At 50.2% G+C, this 20,626-nt stretch overlaps 1 protein-coding gene across 1 annotated transcript in view; it reads left to right on the forward strand.

Annotated features, from left to right (window-relative positions):
• Positions 1-20,626, forward strand: part of SNRK (SNF related kinase) — an 82,871-nt gene that overhangs the window by 52,977 nt on the left and 9,268 nt on the right. Inside the window, exon 5 of the mRNA XM_024224301.2 lies at positions 5,943-6,155. Within this exon, the coding sequence (XP_024080069.1) occupies positions 5,943-6,155 (213 nt within the window). The remainder of the gene's footprint in view (positions 1-5,942; positions 6,156-20,626) is intronic.

Here is a 20,626-nt window from a genome sequence, read left to right on the forward strand (position 1 = left end):
GTTCCTCGATCTGTTGGCAATGCCCCTACTTATACAGCCCAAAATGCCGTTAGCCTTCTTGGCAACAAGAGCACACTGTTGACTCATATCCAGCTTCTCGTCCACTGTGACCCCTAGGTCCTTTTCTGCAGAACTGCTACCTAGCCATTTGGTCCCTAGTCTGTAGCAGTGCATGGGATTCTTCCGTCCTAAGTGCAGGACTCTGCACTTATCCTTGTTGAACCTCATCAGGTTTTTTTTGGCCCAATCCTCTAATTTGTCTAGGTCCCTCTGTATCCGATCCCTACCCTCTAGTGTATCTACCACGCCTCCTAGTTTAGTGTCATCTGCAAACTTGCGGAGAGTGCAGTCCACACCATCCTCCAGATCATTAATAAAGATATTAAACAAAACCGGCCCCAGGACCGACCCTTGGGGCACTCCGCTTGAAACCGGCTGCCAACTAGACATGGAGCCATTGATCACTACCCGTTGAGCCCGACGATCTAGCCAGCTTTCTATCCACCTTACAGTCCATTCATCCAGCCCATACTTCTTTAACTTGGCGGCAAGAATACTGTGGGAGACCGTATCAAAAGCTTTGCTAAAGTCAAGGAATAAAATGTCCACTGCTTTCCCCTCATCCACAGAGCCAGTTATCTCATCATAGAAGGCAATTAGGTTAGTCAGGCACGACTTCCCCTTGGTGAATCCATGCTGACTGTTCCTGATCACTTTCCTCTCCTCTAAGTGTTTCATAATTGATTCCTTGAGGACCTGTTCCATGATTTTTCCAGGGACTGAGGTGAGGCTGACTGGCCTGTAGTTCCCCGGATCCTCCTTCTTCCCTTTTTTAAAGATGAGCACTACATTAGCCTTTTTCCAGTCATCCGGGACCTCCCCCGATCGCCATGAGTTTTCAAAAATAATGGCTAATGGCTCTGCAATCTCATCCGCCAACTCCTTTAGCACCCTCGGATGCAGCGCATCCGGCCCCATGGACTTGTGCACGTCCAGTTTTTTCTAAATAGTCCCGAACCACTTCTTTCTCCACATAGGGCTGGTCACCTTCTCCCCATATTGTGCTGCCCAGTGCAGCAGTCTGGGAGCTGACCTTGTTCGTGAAGACTGAGGCAAAAAAATCATTGAGTACATTAGCTTTTTCCACATCCTCGGTCACTAGGTTGCCTCCCTCATTCAGTAAGGGGCCCACACTTCCCTTGACTTTCTTCTTGTTGCTAACATACCTGAAGAAACCCTTCTTGTTACTCTTAACATCTCTTGCTAGCTGCAACTCCAAGTGTGATTTGGCCTTCCTGATTTCATTCCTGCATGCCTGAGCAATAGTTTTATACTCCTCCCTGGTCATTTGTCCAATCTTCCACTTCTTGTAAGCTTCTTTTTTGCGTTTAAGCTCAGCAAGGATTTCACTGTTTAGCCAAGCTGGTCGCCTGCCATATTTACTATTCTTTCTACACAATGGGATGGTTTGTTCCTGCAACCGCAATAAGGATTCTTTAAAATACAGCCAGCTCTCCTGGACCCCTTTGCCCTTCATGTTATTCTCCCAGGGGATCCTGCTCATCTGTTCCCTGAGGGAGTCAAAGTCTGCTTTTCTGAAGTCCAGGGTCCGTATTCTGCTGCTCTCCTTTCTTCCTTGTGTCAGGATCCTGAACTCGACCATCTCATGGTCACTGCCTCCCAGGTTCCCATCCACTTTTGCTTCCCCTACTAATTCTTCCCTGTTTGTGAGCAGCAGGTCAAGAAAAGCTCTGCCCCTAGTTGGTTCCTCCAGCACTTGCACCAGGAAATTGTCCCCTACACTTTCCAAAAACTTCCTGGATTGTCTGTGCACCGCTGTATTGCTCTCCCAGCAGATATCAGGGTGATTAAAGTCTCCCATGAGAACCAGGGCCTGCGATCTAGCAACTTCTGCTAGTTGCCAGAAGAAAGCCTCATCCACCTCATCCCCCTGGTCTGGTGGTCTATAGCAGACTCCAACCACGACATCACCCTTGTTGCTCACACTTCTCAACTTTATCCAGAGACTCTCAGGTTTTTCTGCAGTTTCATACCGGAGCTCTGAGCAGTCATACTCCTCTCTTACATACAACGCAACTCCCCCACCTTTTCTGCCCTGCCTGTCCTTCCTGAACAGTTTATATCCATCCATGACAGTACTCCAGTCATGTGAGTTATCCCACCAAGTCTCTGTTATTCCAATCGCATCATAGTTCCCTGACTGTGCCAGGACTTCCGGTTCTCCCTGCTTGTTTCCCATGCTTCTTGCATTTGTGTATAGGCACTTAAGATAACTCATCGATCGTCCCTCTTTCTCAGCATGAGACAGGAGTCCTCCCCTCTTGCGCTCTCCTGCTTGTGCTTCCTCCCAGGATCCCATTTCCCCACTTACCTCAGGGCTTTGGTCTCCTTCCCCCGGTGAACCTAGTTTAAAGCCCTCCTCACTAGGTTAGCCAGCCTGTTGGCGAAGATGCTCTTCCCTCTCTTCGTTAGGTGGAGCCCATCTCTGCCTAGCACTCCTCCTTCTTGGAACACCATCCCATGGTCGAAGAATCCAAAGCCTTCTCTCCGACACCACCTGCGTAGCCATTCATTGACTTCCACGATTCGACGGTCTCTACCCAGGCCTTTTCCTTGCACAGGGAGGATGGACGAGAACACCACTTGCGCCTCAAACTCCTTTATCCTTCTTCCCAGAGCCACGTAGTCTGCAGTGATCCACTCAGGGTCATTCTTGGCAGTATCATTGGTGCCCACGTGGAGAAGCAGGAAGGGGTAGCGATCCGAGGGCTTGATGAGTCTCGGCAGTCTCTCTGTCACATCGTGTATCCTAGCTCCTGGCAAGCAGCAGACCTCTCGGTTTTCCCAGTCGGGGCGGCAGATAGATGACTCAGTCCCCCTGAGGAGGGAGTCCCCGACCACCACCACCCTCCTCCTCCTCTTGGGAGTGGTGGTCGTGGAACCCCCATCCCTAGGACAGTGCATCTTTTGCCTTCCAATCGGTGGAGTCTCCTTCTGCTCCCTTCCCTCAGATGGGTCATCTAGTCCACTCTCCGCATTAGTACCTGTGGAGAGAACATGGAAACGATTGCTCACCTGTATCTCCATTGCTGGTGCATGGACGCTCCTCTTTCTCCTTCTGGAGGTCACATGCTGCCAAACCTCTTCACAATCCTTCTGTCCCTGCTGTGCCTGCTCTGAATCTTCAGAACATTGTGGCCATAGAAGCATCTCCTGACGTCTGTCCAGGAAATCTTCATTTTCCCTTATGCAACGCAGTGTTGATACTCGTTTCTCCAGCCCTCGAACCTTCTCTTCCAATATGGAGACCAGATTGCACTTTGTACAGACAAAGTCGCTTCTGTTCTGTGGAAGAAAGACAAACATGGCACAACCTGTGCAGGTTACAACAGCTGATCGCTCACCTTCCATATCCCTGTCCTCTTAAGAGCTTCCTCGGCTGTTGCAGGAACTACTCAGAGAAACCTGCAGATGAAAGCCTCAGTGAGCTCTCTCCAGGCGAACTCCCAGGCAAACTCCCTCTGTTAGCCTCTGCTGTTCGCCGCTCAGCTGGTTCGCTGCTGACTGCCCTTATATACCAGTCAGGCCCACTCAAGGCCCACCTGGAACAAAGCACTCCCAATTCACACTTTTCAAACAAACAAGCAAGCAATCAAGCACACGGTCAAACTGACCAACTGTCCCAGCAGCAGACACTCAGATACTCACCAACACAGCCCCCCTAATGCAGCACTTAGCGTACCTCCTCTCGGACAGCTCCCAGGCAAACTCCCTCTGTTAGCCTCTGCTGTTCGCCGCTCGATCCTGCATGGGTGGGTTTCAATTCTAAATGTGCAGTAACGATTGTGATTTTTTTCACCACTTCTGCCCATTTTTCTTGGGGAAGAGACTTTAAGAACCTCAGTAAGTAATAATATAGAAATGGTCCTGCTTTGGGTGAAAGCATCTTTGGATGTTTGAAATGAATCAGAAAGCACAGCAAAATTGATGAATAAGCTCGGCACCCCTGTGTACCTGCAATACTAGGTAGAGTGAAAACTTTGTGAACCTACTATCTATGCATAACACATCTTTTGGAGAAAGAGACCATACTGGCAAAGGAGAAGAAAGCTGTCTTTTATTTTCCTGTATCCCACCCAGCTGTCCTCTTTGAAATTTAAAAATTACAAGAGAAAAAGACAGACTAATATTATTCAGTATATATCCCTCCTTTTTCATGGCAGTTTTTAGGAGTCAACAGTGTAGGCAATATAGGACTTCCTCTTGCCTTTGTAACTCCTTTCTCTACTCATATCATGATTCCCATATTTTAAAAAACCAAACTTGTGGTATACATTGCATTATAACATGTAGTTAGATTAACCTTTGTTGTCCTGCCTAGCATGCTTGGTACATGAGTTCAAGCATTCCTTCATAGCTGTGCCCCTTACCTTTTCTGCTACATTTTGAAGTGCTAAAGTTCCAATGGAGCATCAACACTAAACATCCTCCACCACTATGTCCTGTGCAAAGCAGGTAATTTGGGGCAAATGCTGTCATTTGCCATGACATAAACTGAAGTTCTGCATACATTAGGCAAGTAGAAATGTGCTAGTCATACAATATCCATTCTCTATACATTCTGTGACAGTTTGTGCTTGGGTTACACTTCTGCCTGCCAGCAGTTAGAGACATATCACTTGATTTAGCATCTACCCACAAAGAAAAAGCATGTCATTGCAGAGTCCTCAGCTCTTTCTTTCTACAGGTGGGACAGCTCCCCTTCCTCTTGCTGATACTTAAGAACCTAGGGCCTGTTTCCTACTTTAAAATAAAACACACTTTTCTTTGTTTGCAGTGTTGTTGTAGCTGTGTTGATCCCAGGATATTAGAGACATCATGATGGGTGAGGCAGTATCTTTTATTGGACCAATTTCTGTTGGTGAAAAGGACAAGTTCATTTGAGAGCATAGTGATTGTCTTGTTTCACCAAGACAGTTGTTATTGGGGCATTTAGTGCACTCGATGAGGTGCACCACATGGTGTGATAAACACATATAGGACCCATGGATCTTGAAAGGTTTGTTGTGGGGGTATTGATCATTGTAGCAGTGGGGCTATGTCTGCAAGTTTTGCATGTGTTATGAGGGGCTGGTGCAGCTTAGAATTGGTATGTCCTGGTCTCTGGGTGACATGAGACAGCCCCTATGCTCTCAAGTGAACTCACACAGAAAAATGATAAAGATAAAAACGCCCAATCACTTGTGGGTGAACTTGTAGAGTTAATTACCCATTTCACCTTGAAAGGTCTCTTGCAACATGTGTTAACTCCTTATCTCTTCCACTCTTGTATTTAGTTGTGACACTGAGTACCTTTCCCAGATCTGAAGAAGACCTCTGTGTAAGCTCAAAAGCTTGTCTCTTTCACCAAGAAAAGTTGGCCCAATACAGAATATTACCTTTCCCACCTTGTCTTTCTTACATACTTTGTAATTCCTTACTCTTTATGACAATAGCAAAAAAATGTTTTAATAACATTAAACAACATTTATAATGGAGTAGCACCTTAAGGCTACCTAGTTTGGGGCATGACTGTGAAAAGTATTGTGCCAACCAACAGAAAATGAAAGTCAGAGTGTAGAGGTGAAAGAGCTCAAGTAAATCAAATGGAAATGGTGGAGTTTATGATGTCTGCAGTTTTTATGATTCAGTTGTTTTATTCATTTCAGTTTTGCATTGTCATTTAGAATACTTTTGTGACTGCAGATTCAGTTTCCAGTCGCACTGTACTTGCATTATTTTTACTGGAAGGTCTGAAAAGAGGCTAATATGAGCTGATAGTAACAATGGGAAAACAGTCCTCTTCCTAGTGTTGCTGTTGTGATGGCTACTTTCTGAACATATTAGTACGTTTTGTTTATAGATTTATTTTTTGTTCGTAGTCTAATTACACGGATGTTGCAGAGAGACCCAAAGCGAAGAGCATCTTTGGAAGAGATTGAAAATCATCCATGGCTCCAAGGAGTTGACCCATCGCCTGCAACAAAGTATAATATTCCTCTGGTTTCATACAAAAATCTTTCTGAGGAAGAACACAATGGTATAATACAACGCATGGTCCTTGGTGATATAGCAGATCGAGATACAATAGTAGAGTAAGTTACCAATTTTCTACATGCAATTTGACACTTTTAATGTTATATTTAACTTGAGAATTACTACAAAATTGAATGCAATCACAGAAAAATGACTTTCTGCTTCTTTCTAAATGCTGAGACAAAGCCTCACATTGAACCTGTGATAGAGTTCTTTATTCGAAGTAGTGTAGATTTAATCTGATGAACTAATTTTAAGTGCAGTTCTACTCTGAAAAATAATTCTGCAAAGACAGTATTGCAGGATTCTGTTTTTAATGTCTCACTTACTCCTTATCAAATCCATTCAGTTTACAAATAAAAAGTGTCAGATTCACCATGAGGGCCAGTTAAATTGGATTCCTCTTCGAGTGCTTACTCATGTCGATTCCAAGTAGGTGTGTGTGCACCATGTGCACAGTCGTCAGAAGGATTTTCCCCTAGCGGTACCCGTCGGGTCATCTGTGGAGCCCCCTGGAGTTGCATCTTCATGGCAGTGTACATAGGTCCTTGCCGACCCGCCGCCTCTTCAGTTCCTTCTTACCGCCAGTGACGGTTGTTGGAGCAGCCCTTCTCTTGCTACGGCAAGTGATCCCCTAGTGGACTGTTCCTAGTGTTTCTGTATAGTTAAAAACTTAGTATTAGTTAGGGTTTTTTTTGCCAAGGGGAGGGGGTGGGGGAGGGGCACACTTAGGCAGACTCAAGGCCTCTGGTCCCAGGCAGAACTTTCGTTGCAAATCAACGTCAGGGAGATAAGAGCAGTCCACCTTGCTTGCCAGACGTTCCAGGCTCATCTGGAGGGCAGATGTGTAGGGGTATTGACCGACAACACATCTTCAGCGACATTCTATATAAACAGACAGGGTGGTTCTTGCTCCTCTCCCCTGTGCCAGGAAGTCCTCAAGCTGTGGGACTTTTGCATGGCCCATTCAATACATCTAGAGGCATCATACCTTCCAGGTTCCCAGAATGAGCTGGCCGATCATCTCAGCAGGTCATTTCACAATCACGAGTGGTTCCTCTGCCTGGATGTTATCAACATCTTCCAATGGTGGGGGTTTCCCCAAATAGATTTGCTTGTAACGAAGTACAACAGGAAGTGTCACCATTTTTGCTCCTTGCTGAATCACAGCCTGGGCTCACTTGCAGATGCTTTTCTCCTTCCTTGGAAGTACCACCTACTATATGCTTTCCCGCCCTTCCCACTTGTACACAAGGTACTGCTGAAAATCAGAAGGGAAAGAGCGTCAATGATGTTAATAGCACCAGCGCGGCCTCACCAACACTGGTTTACCATGCTTCTAGACCCGTCAGTGGACACGCCAATAATTCTTCCCCTGGTCCTGGATTTGATCACCCAGGACAATGACTGCCTCCAGCATCCCAATCTGTAGATGCTCCATCTCACGGCATGGAAACTCCATGGCTGAACTCCTCGGAGCTTACATGCTCTCAGACCCTCTTAGAGAGGTTCTCCTTAACAGCAGGAAGCCATCCACAAGGGCCACCTATCTGGCCAAGTGGAAAAGATTCTCCATTTGGGCATTACCAAAGCACACTCCATCCTTACAGGCATCAATTCCCTTTATCCTAGACATTTTGCTGCATCTAAAACAGCAAGATCTGTCAATATCATCAATAAAAGTGCACCTGGCCTCTATCTCAGCTTTCCACCCCGGTGCGGCCAGTCGGTTGGTTTTCGCAAACCCCATGGTGGGCCGCTTCCTCAAGGGATTAGATAGACTGTACCCTCAAGTAAAACAACCAGCTCCTCCATGGGATCTCAACCTTGTGCTCTCTAGACTGATGGGACCTCCTTTTGAGCCCTTGTCAACATGCTCCCTCCTCTACCTCTCCTGGAAAGTAGCGTTCTTGGTAGCTGTAATTTCAGCCTGGAGAGTGTCTGAGTTTAAGGCCTTAACTCGGAGCCCCCATACGTGTTCTTCTATAAAAACAAGATGCAGTTACGACCACACCTGGCCTTCCTCCCTAAGGTAGTTTCACAATTCCACGCAAACCAGGACATTCTTCTTCGAGTGATTGCTCCTGTGTATTCCACAGTAGGTGTGCGTGCTTGCCACGTGGACCGGTGCCGGAAGTTTTTCCCTTAGCAGTACCTGTACTGGGGGAGCACTGTGGTGACCCCTGGAGTGGCACCTGTATATTGCGCTATAAGAGGAGCTACGGGCTCCCCCCACCCTCAGTTCCTTCTTGCCGCCAGTGAAGGTAGTTGGAACTTTTGTACTCCAGCTCTGCTGCAGCCCTTCTTCTCGACCTTAGTGGTACCGTTACAGATTGTTCTTCAGTGGATAGAGCGGGCTCGGGGCATGCCCCGTGCCCCAGGCTTCAAGTCGTGCGACTCCTGTCGCCGTTCTATGCCCAGGAGCGACCCTCAAGCTGAGGGTCTCCGCTGCCTGGGTGAGACTCACATCAGCGACCGTTGCAAGATCTGCAGGTCGTTCAAGCCAAGAACCAAGAAGGAGAGAGACTTCAGACTTCGAGCTCTCCTGATGGAGTCGTCGCTGACTCCGACGCCGGTGCGCAGCTTGGACTTGGCACCGGCCGCTGCGTCGTCTGTACGTAGCAAGGCCCCTTCGACCAGTCGGCGCCGCTCTCCTGCCAAAAAGCAAGGGAAGAGCTTGGCCTTGCAACGCCGCCGTGATAAAGACAAGGGGGAGGCTGGTCCCGCGCTGGGCAGCCTTCGATCCCCCCCGGGCTCTAAGGCTCCGACTCGTGTGGAGCGGAGCAGCCCGGTACCGTCGACCCAGGCATCCCCACCGGTACGGATGCCGTCGATGCAGGAGGCGGTGCAGGCTGCGAAGGACACTATGTCCCTGCCCATCCCGAGCTCGCAATCGAGCACAGGCTCTAGGTCGTGAGGCAAGCCCCCTTTGGGTGCCCACCAGACCTCTCTGAGCAGCCGCAGTTCCCGCTCCGAAGATCGCTCCCTGCACCGCTTGATGTGCAGTGGCTGCTCCTCCGACAGCTCCCGGCCACCCTCGACGCCGGCCAGATCGTCCAGGCCGCCATCGGGACGGGAGTTGCGGGGACCCCCCACACTGCCTGCCAGCGAGCGGAGGCACCGAGAGGCACACCGGGAACGCTCACCTGCTAGATGTGGGTACCAGAGCCGTTCTCGACAGGACAGAGGTCGCCGCTCCCATTCCAGCTCCCGCTCGTCTAGGCGCCATGACAGAGGCTCCCCTCGGGGTATCTCGGCGTCAGGGCACCGAGCGTTGCATCACCATCACGCGTACCGAAGCAGTTCATAGTGTGGGTACCGTTCATAGTCATCGAGATCCCGGTCCCAAGGGAGACGACGCCACAGACGCTGCTCCTACCGCTCCCGCGGCACCAAGCATTCTTCGGCGACCTCGGCCTCAGCACACGTCCACCCACCCTCGGCACGCGCCGTTCCGCCAGGGCACATATTGCCATCCTGTGCTCAGCCGAACCAATGGCAAGGGACTCCGTGGCAAGGACAGTGGTGCCAGTGGGCACCGTGGCTATCGGTGCCAGCCCAAGCGGAGGCCCGTTTGGTCGCCGGAGCGTCCCGGGCTCCATCGGCCTCCTCTGGCCGCCCACAAGACAAGTCAGCGGGTCACGAGTCGGCGGACCCGCGCCAGGACTCTGACCTCGGTATCGACGCCCCGGCACCGACCGAGGCGCCCAGCTCCGTACGGGCCCTCTCTCCGATCCCGGACGACACCATAGCGGTGCCTCCGCCATCGGTCCCGCAGGAGGACTTCAAGGCGCACCAGGGACCTGCTAAAGCGGGTGGCTTCCAACCTCTAGCTGCAGGCCGAGGAGATGGAAGGTCCGTCCGATTCCCTCTTTAACGTCCTGTCTCCCTCGGCACCGGGCCGTGTGGCCCTGCCTCTGCACCAGAGTATTGCCAACATTTCAAACCCCTTGTGGCAAACTCCCACCTCCTTGGCCCCAATCTCGAAAAAGGCCAATAGGAAATACTTTGTGCTGGCGAAGGACCATGAATACCTGTATTCACACCCAGCACCGAACTCGCTCGTTGTGGAATCGGTAAACCACAGAGAGCGTCAGGGCCAGCCCGCGCCCACCCCAAAAAACAAAGACACCAGGAGACTGGACTCCTTTAGCAGAAAATTTTATTCGTCGGCTAGCTTCCAGCTTTGCGTAGCCAACCACCAGGCCTTACTGAACAGGTACAACTTCAACCTGTGGGAGTCCCTGCCTAAATTTGAGCCCCTCCTCCCGGACTAGGACAGGAAGGACTTCAAGGCCCTGGTGGAAGAGGGGTGGTCATTGGATAAAGCGGCCCTGCAAGTGGCGTCCGATGCGGCGGCCCGCTCGATGGCTTCTGCGATCACCATGCGCAGGGCGTCATGGCTCTTGTTGTCCGGGCTGTCGACAGAGGCACAATCACCGATGCAGGACCTCCCGTTCGATGGCAAGGCGCTCTTTGCGGACCAGACGGATGTCAGGCTGCATGGGATGAAAGATTCCTGCACCACCTTGCAGACCTTGGGCCTCTATGTCCCTCCGGCTAAGGACAAGGCCAAGTCGCTTCCTGCGGCTCAGCCTGCGAGGAGCAGATATGAGCCCCGTACAAAAGGCTCTGCCCCGCAGCCTGGTCCCTCTAATGGCAAGAGGCAGGAGAAGAGGCGGTTTTGACTACCTGCAGGGGGGCACCGATTAATCAAGTTTGTGTTCTGCAACTGATTGTTTGCCTTCCTCAGGGCGTGGTCCCGCATAACTTTGGACCAATGGGTCCTCAGTACTATCTCCAAGGGCTACGTGTTGCAGTTCACCTCACCCCCGCCAAATCACCCGCCATCCACGATGGCCCCGGGGGACCTGGAACATGTCCTCCTCTTGCGTCAGGAGGTGGACCGGTTGCTCCACCTAGGGGCGGCGGAAAGGGTACCGGTTCAGTTCCAGGGCAAAGGGTTCTACTCCCGGTACTTCCTGATCTCGAAGGTGAAAGGGGGTCTCAGGCCTATTTTGGACGTGTGCGACCTGAACAGGTTTCTAACTCGTTCCAAGTTCCGCATGGGGTCCCTGGCCTCTAGTATCCCCTCCCTGGACCCGGGGGACTGGCACGCGGCCCTGGATCTCCAGGACGCATACTTTCATGTCCATATTTTCGAGGGATACAGACGTTTCCTCCGATTCATGGTGGGGATGGACCACTACCAATTCACGGTCCTCCCCTTTGGCCTAGCCACGGCTCCCAGGGTTTTCACGAAATGTATGTCTGTGGTGGCGGACTACCTCAGGCAGGAGGGCGTACAAATCTTCCCTTACCTGGATGACTGGCTCCTCAAGGGGGAGTCCCGTTTTGAAGGGGAGTCCCATGTAGAGCTGCTCCTCTCGATATGCGCCGATCTAGGCCTGGTCGTGAACGAGACCAAATTGACATTAGTGCCTGTTCAGCACATAGAGTTCATTGGGGCCCTGCTGGACTCCTCCAGGGCCACAGCCTTTCTCCCCCTGGACAGGTTCGAGACCCTAAGGGATCTCATCGCCTCGGTCACGGCCTCCCCGGTGAACACGGCGAAGGCGTGTGTTCGGATTCTGGGACACATGGTGGCGTGCACTTACGTGGTCTTCCATGCCAGGCTCCGTATGAGGCCCCTCCAATTATGGCTGGCTTCCCAGTTCTCCCAAGCTCGGGACGGTCTGGACAAGGTTCTCACAGTCCCGTCCCCGATACTCGACCACCATAGGAGGGAAGCCTGCCCAATCAATATGTTGCAAGGGGTTCCCTTCAGGGATGCCAACCCGTCCATAGACCTGATGTCCGATGCTTCGGACCGGGGCTGGGGAGCCCACACGGGGGACATGTAAACCCAGGGAAAGTGGTCGGCCCCGGACTTGCCCCTGCACATAAACGTCAAGGAGCTCAGGGTGGTTCGGTTGGCGTGCGTGGCGTTCCTCACGCACTTCCGTGGCAAGGTGGTCAGAGTCCTCATGGACAACACCGCCGTCACGTACTATATCAACAGGCCAGGCGGGACTCGCTCCCTAGCCCTCTGCCAGGAAGCCCTGAACCTAAGGGAGTTCTGTATAGCCCACGATACCTCCCTGAGGGCGGCTCACCTCCCGGGCGTCCGCAATACGTAAGCAGACCGCATCAGCAGGGTCTTTTCCCCCCAGTACGAGTGGTCGCTCCACTCGGAGGTCGCTCACCGGCTCTTCCAAGAGTGGGGAGCTCCCCAGATCAACCTGTTTGCAACCCGTCAGAACCGGTGTTGCTCCCGGTTCTGCTCCAGGGGAGGGGGAGGGGAAGGCGCGATCTCCGATGCGTTCCTCCTGAGCTGGTCGGGCCAGCTCCTCTATGCCTTTCCCCCGTTCCCCCTCATCGCCAAGGTCCTTCAGAAGGTGAAAGCGGACAATGCGAGGGAAATTCTCATAGCCCCAGCCTGGGCCCGCCAGCACTGGTATGGGCCCCTCCTACGCCTCTTAGTGGCCCTCCCGAGGGCGCTGCCGCTCCGCCCGGACCTTCTCTCCCAGGACGGGGGGTGCCTCCTCCATCCCAATCTGGCCGCGCTTCACCTGACAGCGTGGCTGCTCCGTGGCTGAATGTGGAGGAGAATCGGTGTTCGGAGCAGGTAAGGCGAGTCCTCCTGGAAAGCAGGAAACCGTCCACGCGTCGGACATACATGGCGAAGTGGTCCAGGTTCGCCAGGTGGGCGAGTGAGTGGGGAGTGTCCCCTTCCGCCGCACCTCTCCAGTTTATCCTGGACTACCTCTTATCCCTTAGGACCCAGGGACTGGCACCTGCCTCAGTCAGGGTGCACCTGGTGGCCATATCAGCCTTTCACCCGCCGGTGCAAGACCACTTGGTCTTCTCCCACTCGATGATCTCCCGTTTCTTGAAGGGCCTTGACCGTTTGTTCCCGTATGCTAGGCCCCCCGTGCCGCAATGGGACCTCAACCTGGTCTTGTCCCCTCTCACGGGACCCCCCTTTGAACCCCTGGCCACGTGTTCGTGGTCGCACCTCTCGTGGAAGGTGGCCTTCCTAGTGGCGATCACGTCGGCCCGATGCGTCTCAGAACTCAGGGCCTTAACCTCAGAACCCCTCTATACGGTTTTCCATAGGGATAAAGTCCAGCTCTGCCCACACCCGACGTTCCTCCCGAAGGTGGTCTCCGCCTTCCATATGGAGCAGAGCATCTTCCTCCTGGTGCTCTGTCCTAAGCCCCACTCCTCTAATGAGGAACGCCGCCTCCACACGCTCGATGTGCGTAGGGCGTTGGCTTTTTATTTGGATCGGATTAAACCGTTCCGGAAATCCTCTCAACTCTTTATTGCCTTGGCCGAGCTAAGGGGCAACCCATCTCCACCCAGCGGCTTTCCCGCTGGATCACCTCGTGCATATGCACGTGTTATGTTTTGGCAGGGATTCCCCCGCCACCAATTGTAAGGGCACACTATACGAGGGCTCAGGCCTCATCAGCTGCCTATGTTGCCCATGTCCCCATCCAGGACATTTGTAGAGCGGCCATGTGGGCCTCAGTTCACACATTTACTTCGCATTATGCGATGGTCTCCCAGTCTAGGGATGACGCCGGGTTCGGCAGGGCGGTACTTTGTCCCGAACCATCGTGAACTCCTACCCACCTCCAACAGATATTGCTTGGAATCACCTACTGTGGAATACACAGGAGCAATCGCTCGAAAAAGAAAGGACAGTTACCTGTTCCATAATTGGCGTTCTTCGAGATGTGTTGCTCCTGTCTATTCCACACCCTGTCCTCCTTCCCCTCTGTCGGAGTTGTCCGGCAAGAAGGAACCAAGGGTGCGGGGAGCCCGTAGCTCCCCTTATAGCGCGATATACAGGCGCCACTCCAGGGGTCACCGTGGTGCTCCCCCAGTACAGGTACTGCTAAGGGAAAAACTTCCGGCACTGGTGCACGTGGCGAGCACGCACACCTACTGTGGAATAGACAGGAGCAACACATCTTGAAGAACGCCAGTTACGGAACAGGTAACTGTCCTTTTTTCTTCCTGTGTTCTTTCTTAAGCCCACGTTAGAACGAATGCTCCGCTCCCTGGATGTCAGACGAGCATCAGCCTTCTATATTGAAAGAACAAAACCATTTCGAAAATCAACACAACTCTTCATTGCGATTGTGGAGTGTATGAAGGGGCTTCCAGTCTCGTTCCAAAGGCTCTCTTCTTGGATCACGTCCTGTATCCGGGCATGCTATGACTTGGCAAAGATACCTGTCCCCATGCTGACAGCACACGCCATAAGGGCGCAGGCATACTCAGCGGTGTTCCTGGCTCAAGTTCCTATCCAGGACATCTGCAGGATAGCGATGAGCCACACCTTTACATCGCACTACGCCATTACACAGCGGGCCAGAGATGATGCAGCTTTCGGCAGAGCGGTGCTATAATCAGCGATCCCATAAACTCCGACGCCGTTTCCTAGTTAAAGCTTGGGAGTCACCTGCTTGGAACTGACATGAGCAAGCACTCGAAAAAAACCAGTTACCTGCCTCTTGTCACTGTTGTTCGAGATGTGTTGCCCATGTCCATTCCTATACCCACCCGCCTCCCCTCTGTCAGAGTATCTGGCAAGAAGGAACTGAAGAGGCGGCGGGTCGGCAGGGACCTATATACGCTGCCATGGAGGCGCAACTCAAGGGGGCTCACAGCGATTCGATGGGTACCGCTGGCATGCACATACCTACTTGGAATGGACATGAGTAACACATCTCAAAGAACAACAATTATGAGCGGTAGGTAACCGTTTTTTCTTTCCCTTTCACACATTGCCAGTAAAATATTTTGTAGGCCAAAGGATGTCCTCTTACATTTCTGAGACCCCAGTGAAAACTGATGGCGTACAGTGTAACTAAAGACCTCATTTAAAGCCTGATCCAATACCCACTTAAGTCAATGGAAGAGGCTGACTCCAAGTTAATGGAAAGACAAGACTCCTGTTAAATTCACTGAGGCCTTTGAAGATAACACAGATTGCACAAAGGTTAACTGAAGGGAAAATTTGGCCTGTAGAATGTTTTAAAGATGATGATGGTGATGTGTGAGAAAGGAAGAACACAACTTAACTGCCAGAGCACACAGTAAATTTTCAGGGCTGGTAGTTAAATAAATACAATCGTTAAAATTGCTTGCCATCTGAGAGGATTTGATAACATTGAGGAAGCCATTGGGTCACTTTTCGGAGTAGAACCACAGTTTAACTGATGGAGTCTGGTGCATTTCTTCAGTCTAGCACTGACCATTTTTCAGCCAAACAGAGACCAGTTTTAAAATTATGCTGTGTTATGAACCAGTTTCTGACAAGTGAAATTTATGCATGTAACTGGTCAATAGAGTAAATTTGATAGACATGTTTTATTAGATATTTCTAATACTGTATTACAGTTTTAAGGTATTTTTCAATTTTAAAGCTATGTGATAGATGCTGCTATAAAACTTTTGTAGACACTTTTAAATCCTACTTAAATCCAATTTCAGATTTCAAATTTTGATCACAAAAGCAAAATAAAGGATAACTTAGTTATACCACAGGAATTATATACTGGATCTCTACAGAAATGCTTCTATCTAAATCCTAATATTTTTATCAAAATGGCAGTCTTGCCTCACAAGACTTTTTTGTAGTCATCATTAATCTCTGGCGTTCACCCTGCAAATAATCTGTTTTGTGGATTTTTAACTCTGATTGTAAAACTAATAAAATATTACTTTTTACCTTAATGTCTAATTGTAAAACAGTTTAGTTTGTTTGTTGACATTTTATATAATTAGCAATATTAAATGTATAATGTGCTCACCATTTCAATGTTGGATGGATGAATAGATTCCATCCCTCTTTTCCTCCCCACTCTATCATATCATGGCATATTTTGTTGAGAAAAAATAACAATTAGAAATTTCTCAATGTTCAAACTGAGACAGTAGTTATGTTGGTGCTAACAGTCGTGGGAGTGCTAATATAGACAAGCGATCAGCATTTTAAACACCATCTCATTTAGATCTGAGTAGTGTTCAATCACGTGGTGTGCTGATGGCTGCCTAGAGTACTGTCTACACTAACACTCCCCTGGGTATTATTACTAGTGGAGCTTAACAAGTATTTATAATGATGGGAAATTTTTAAGAGAAAATGGCTACTATAGACACCGACTTAGAATAAAGATTTTAAAAAATCAGTATAAAAGAATTCTGTGGTTTTAAGCAACTCTCTTAGATCTCTTTAAAATGTAAAATGCTTATTCTGATTTGTGCTACATCTGTTACCTTAAAAAGTGAGGCTGTTTTTACACAACTAGTTTATTTTGGGATAAAAAATATAGCTTTCCTTCCAAGTAATTTTTGAAAATGTAGTTTTGTTATACAATGTTACTAAAACTATTACTCATCTAATGATTTTAAATTTAAAGTTATTAATGTGTTAGAATTTGTTATCCAGTCAAATTGCAGGAAAGCTATCTACTTTGCACCAGTAAAACTTTTTAAAAACAATGAACGTTTAACAGCCTTCCAAGGAATGCAGGCGGGGACAGAAAACCTAACTGGCTTCAAGACTGAGCTTGATAAGTTTATGGAGGGGGTGGTATGGTGAGACCGCCTACAATGGCAGACTGCCAGTAGCAAAAATTCCCAATGGCCGGAGACAGGACACTAGATGGGGAGGGCTCTGAGTTACTACAGAGAATTCTTTCCCACGTGTCTGGCTGGTGGATCTTACCCACATGCTCAGGGTCTAACTGATCGCCATATTGGGATCAGGAAGGAATTTTCCCCCAGGTCAGATAGGCAGAAACCTGGGGTGGGGGTTGCCTGCCTCTGCAGCATGGGGCATAGGTCACTTACAGGTTTAAACTAGTGTAAATGGTGAATTCTCTGTAACCTGAAGTCTTTAAACCATGATTTGAGGACTTCAGTAACTTAGCCAGAGGGTAGAGGTCTATTAGAGGAGGAGTGGATGGGTGAGATTCTGTGGCCTGCAATGTGCAGGAAGTCAGACTAGATGATCATGATGGTCTCTTCTGACCTTCAAGTCTATGAGTCTGAGTCATAAAATTTTATTCATAAAAACAAAATGTCTTAAGGACTTTCCGGGTATTAAAAAAAGCAAATTTAGGATTTAGAAGCTTTAAATGTTTTATTTCTAAAAATATTTTAAATGTATGCAGTAGCTTCGGAAAGGCCTCTTAAACTTTCAACAGCCACGGCAGACCCCATTATACCCATTATTTTAGATCTTCTGGTAGATTATAGCATCTAGGAAATTCCTTTAGTAACCTCAAAAGCTCAATTTTGTTGCAAGTTTGCTATGACAACACTGAGTGTATGTCTACACTACGAGAGTAGTTCGATTTTACTTAAATCGAATTAGTGGAACCGATATTACAAAGTCGAACGTGTGTATCCACACTAAGAACAGTAATTCGACTTTCTGAGTCCACACTAACGGGGCAAGCGTCTACATTGGAAGCGGTGCACTGTGGGCAGCTATCCCACAGTTCCCGCAGTCCCCGCTGCCCATTGGAATTCTGGGTCGAGCCCCGAATGCCTGCTGGGGGAAAAAATGTGTCGAGGGTGGTTTTGGGTAACTGTTGTCATTCAACCGTCACTCCTGCCCTCCCTCCCTGAAAGCGCCGGCGGGCAATCAGTTCGCACACTTTTCTGGTGAGTGACGGCGTGGATGCCACAGCACTGCAAGCATGGAGCCTGCTACGACCATCGCTGCAGTTATGGCCGTTGTCAACACCTCGCACCTTATCATCCACCTTTTTCAGAGGCAGATGCTGAGAAATCGGGTGAGGAGGCTACGGCAGCGCGGTGAGGACATTAAGTCTGAGAGTGGCACAGACCTCTCGCAAAGCACGGGACCCCGCGCCATGGACATCATGGTGGCAATGGGTCATGTTGATGCTGTGGAACGGCAATTCTGGGCCCGGGAAACAAGCACGGACTGGTGGGACCGCATAGTGCTGCAGGTCTGGGATGAATCACAGTGGCTGCAAAACTTTCGCATGCGTAAGGGAACTTTCATGGAACTTTGTGAGTTGCTGTCCCCTGCCCTGAAGCGCAAGGACACCTGGATGCGAGCAGCCCTGACTGTCCAGAAGCAAGTAGCCATAGCCCTCTGGAAGCTTGCAACGCCAGACAGCTACCGGTCAGTCGCGAACCACTTTGGCGTGGGCAAATCTACCGTGGGGGTTGCTGTGATGCAAGTAGCCAACGCAATCATTGAGCTACTGCTCTCAAAGGTAGTGACCCTGGGAAACGTGCAGGTCATCATAGATGGCTTCGCCGCGATGGGATTCCCAAACTGCGGTGGGGCTATAGATGGAACTCACATCCCTATCCTGGGACCGGATCACCAGGCCAGCCAGTACATTAACAGAAAGGGCTACTTTTCAATGGTGCTGCAAGCACTGGTGGACCATAGGGGACGTTTTACCAACATCAACGTCGGATGGCCGGGCAAGGTTCATGACGCTCGTGTTTTCAGGAACTCTGGTCTGTTTAGACGGCTGCAGGAAGGTATTTACTTCCCGGACCACAAAATAACTGTTGGGGATGTGGAGATGCCTATAGTGATCCTCGGGGACCCAGCCTACCCGCTAATGCCCTGGCTCATGAAGCCCTATACAGGCGCCCTGGACAGTGAAAAAGAACTCTTCAACTACCGGCTGAACAAGTGCAGAATGGTGGTGGAGTGTGCTTTTGGACGTCTCAAGGGGAGATGGAGAAGCTTACTGACTCGCTCTGATCTCAGCGAAACCAATATCCCCATTGTTATTGCAGCTTGCTGTGTGCTCCACAATCTCTGTGAGAGCAAGGGGGAGATGTTTATGGTGGGGTGGGAGGTTGAGGCACATCGCCTGGCTGCTGATTACGCCCAGCCAGACAGCCGGGCAATTAGAAGAGCCCAGCGGGATGCGCTGTGCATCCGGGAGGCTTTGAAAGCTAGGTTCCTCAGTGAGCAGGGTAACCTGTGACTATTAAGTTTGTTTAAAGAGAAGCTGAACCTGACCCCGTTTCTTTACCCACTTAATGTTGACTATCCTCTCCAGTTACATACCCCCTTCACCCCGTTGCCCCCCCTTCCAACACACCTTTAAAAATAAAATAAATGGAACTTTGTTCATTAACACCGTTTTCTTTATTAAGGGTTTCGTGGTAAAGGGTTGAAACTGGGACGCAGACTGTGGTGGGGAGCGGGTGTAGTGATGGAAAGGACGCTTCTAAACTCGAGGAATGACAGGCTCCGCACTGGTGGACTGGTTGTTTCAACGGAGCCTGCCACCCCTCCTTTTCAGGACTCTGTGTGTGGGGGCTATGTGACTTTGTGGCGGGGGAGGGCGGTTAGAGAGAGACTGCAGCGGGGCTCTGTCCTCCTGCCTCCGGTCCTGCAGAACATCTACAAGGCGCCGGAGCGTGTCCATTTGTTCCCTCATTAGTCCAAGCAGTGTTTGAGTCGCCTGCTGGTCTTCCTGCCGCCACCTGTCCTTCCGTTCGCTGTGTGATTGCTGGTATTGCAACATGTTCTCCCTCCACTGGGTCTGCTGTGCCGCCTCGGCTCGGGAGCAGCCCATAAGTTCGGAGAAAATCTCGTCCCGTGTCCTTCTCTTTCGGCACCTAATCTGCGCCAGCTTCTGGGAGGGGGATGCCGGGGTAGGTTGGGAGACACTCTCAGCTGTGGGATGGGAAAAAGGGAGTGAATTCCTCACAAAGATACATTTTTGTGAACAATGAACATAGTCTTTCTCTGTGAACAAGACCATGCACAGCACCTATCACATGCGCACTCAGGACAAGGTCGAATTTTCGGCCTTCCCATTCAGTGCCTGGGGTCTTGGAGTACAGATCACAGAAGCGGGGCAGGACAGCGGAATTCGGGTAGCAGGCGGACATGGTAAGCCGTAGACTTTTGGCTGCTGAAAGCTTAATTTATAGCAGTGCCCTCCTTTCACGTTCAAAGCAATGCCCCTAGTGTTGGCCAGTTCCTGCTGCCGGCAATCTGGCCAGCATGAACTCTGCCCCTGTCCCACCCCTCTCGCGGCTGTCCCCGGGAAAGATCCCTGTATGCTGCCCCTATCCCGCCTCCACCGCGTGGCTGTAAACCGCCGGTCACACTTATGTAAAGGAACAGGCAATCAGTCCCAATACTAACATTCCCCTAATTTAAAGCAGGTCACCATGAGTGATATCACTCTGATGAGGATCTCGGACACAGAGAAAGACCGCATGCTGCGTGAATGCCAGCAAAAACCAGGGCCGTATGCGGCCATGCTGTGCGAGGCACTGATCCCGGAGTACTTGCTGCTAGCCTGGCGCGGAAAAGTTTCCTACCATGGAGGACGCAATAAGGCCGCTCTCCCCAGGAACCTAATGCAAAGGCTTTCAAATTACCTCCAGGAGAGCTTCGTGGAGATGTCCCAGGAGGATTTCTGCTCTATCCCCGGACATATTGACACAATTTTCCAGTAGCTGCACTGGCAAGGACTAAAAAGTAGAG

The sequence above is a fragment of the Terrapene carolina genome, unplaced genomic scaffold, assembly GCF_002925995.2.
Source record: "Terrapene carolina triunguis isolate 2854851 unplaced genomic scaffold, T_m_triunguis-2.0 Scaffold84, whole genome shotgun sequence".
NCBI classification, from domain to species: domain Eukaryota; kingdom Metazoa; phylum Chordata; order Testudines; family Emydidae; genus Terrapene; species Terrapene triunguis.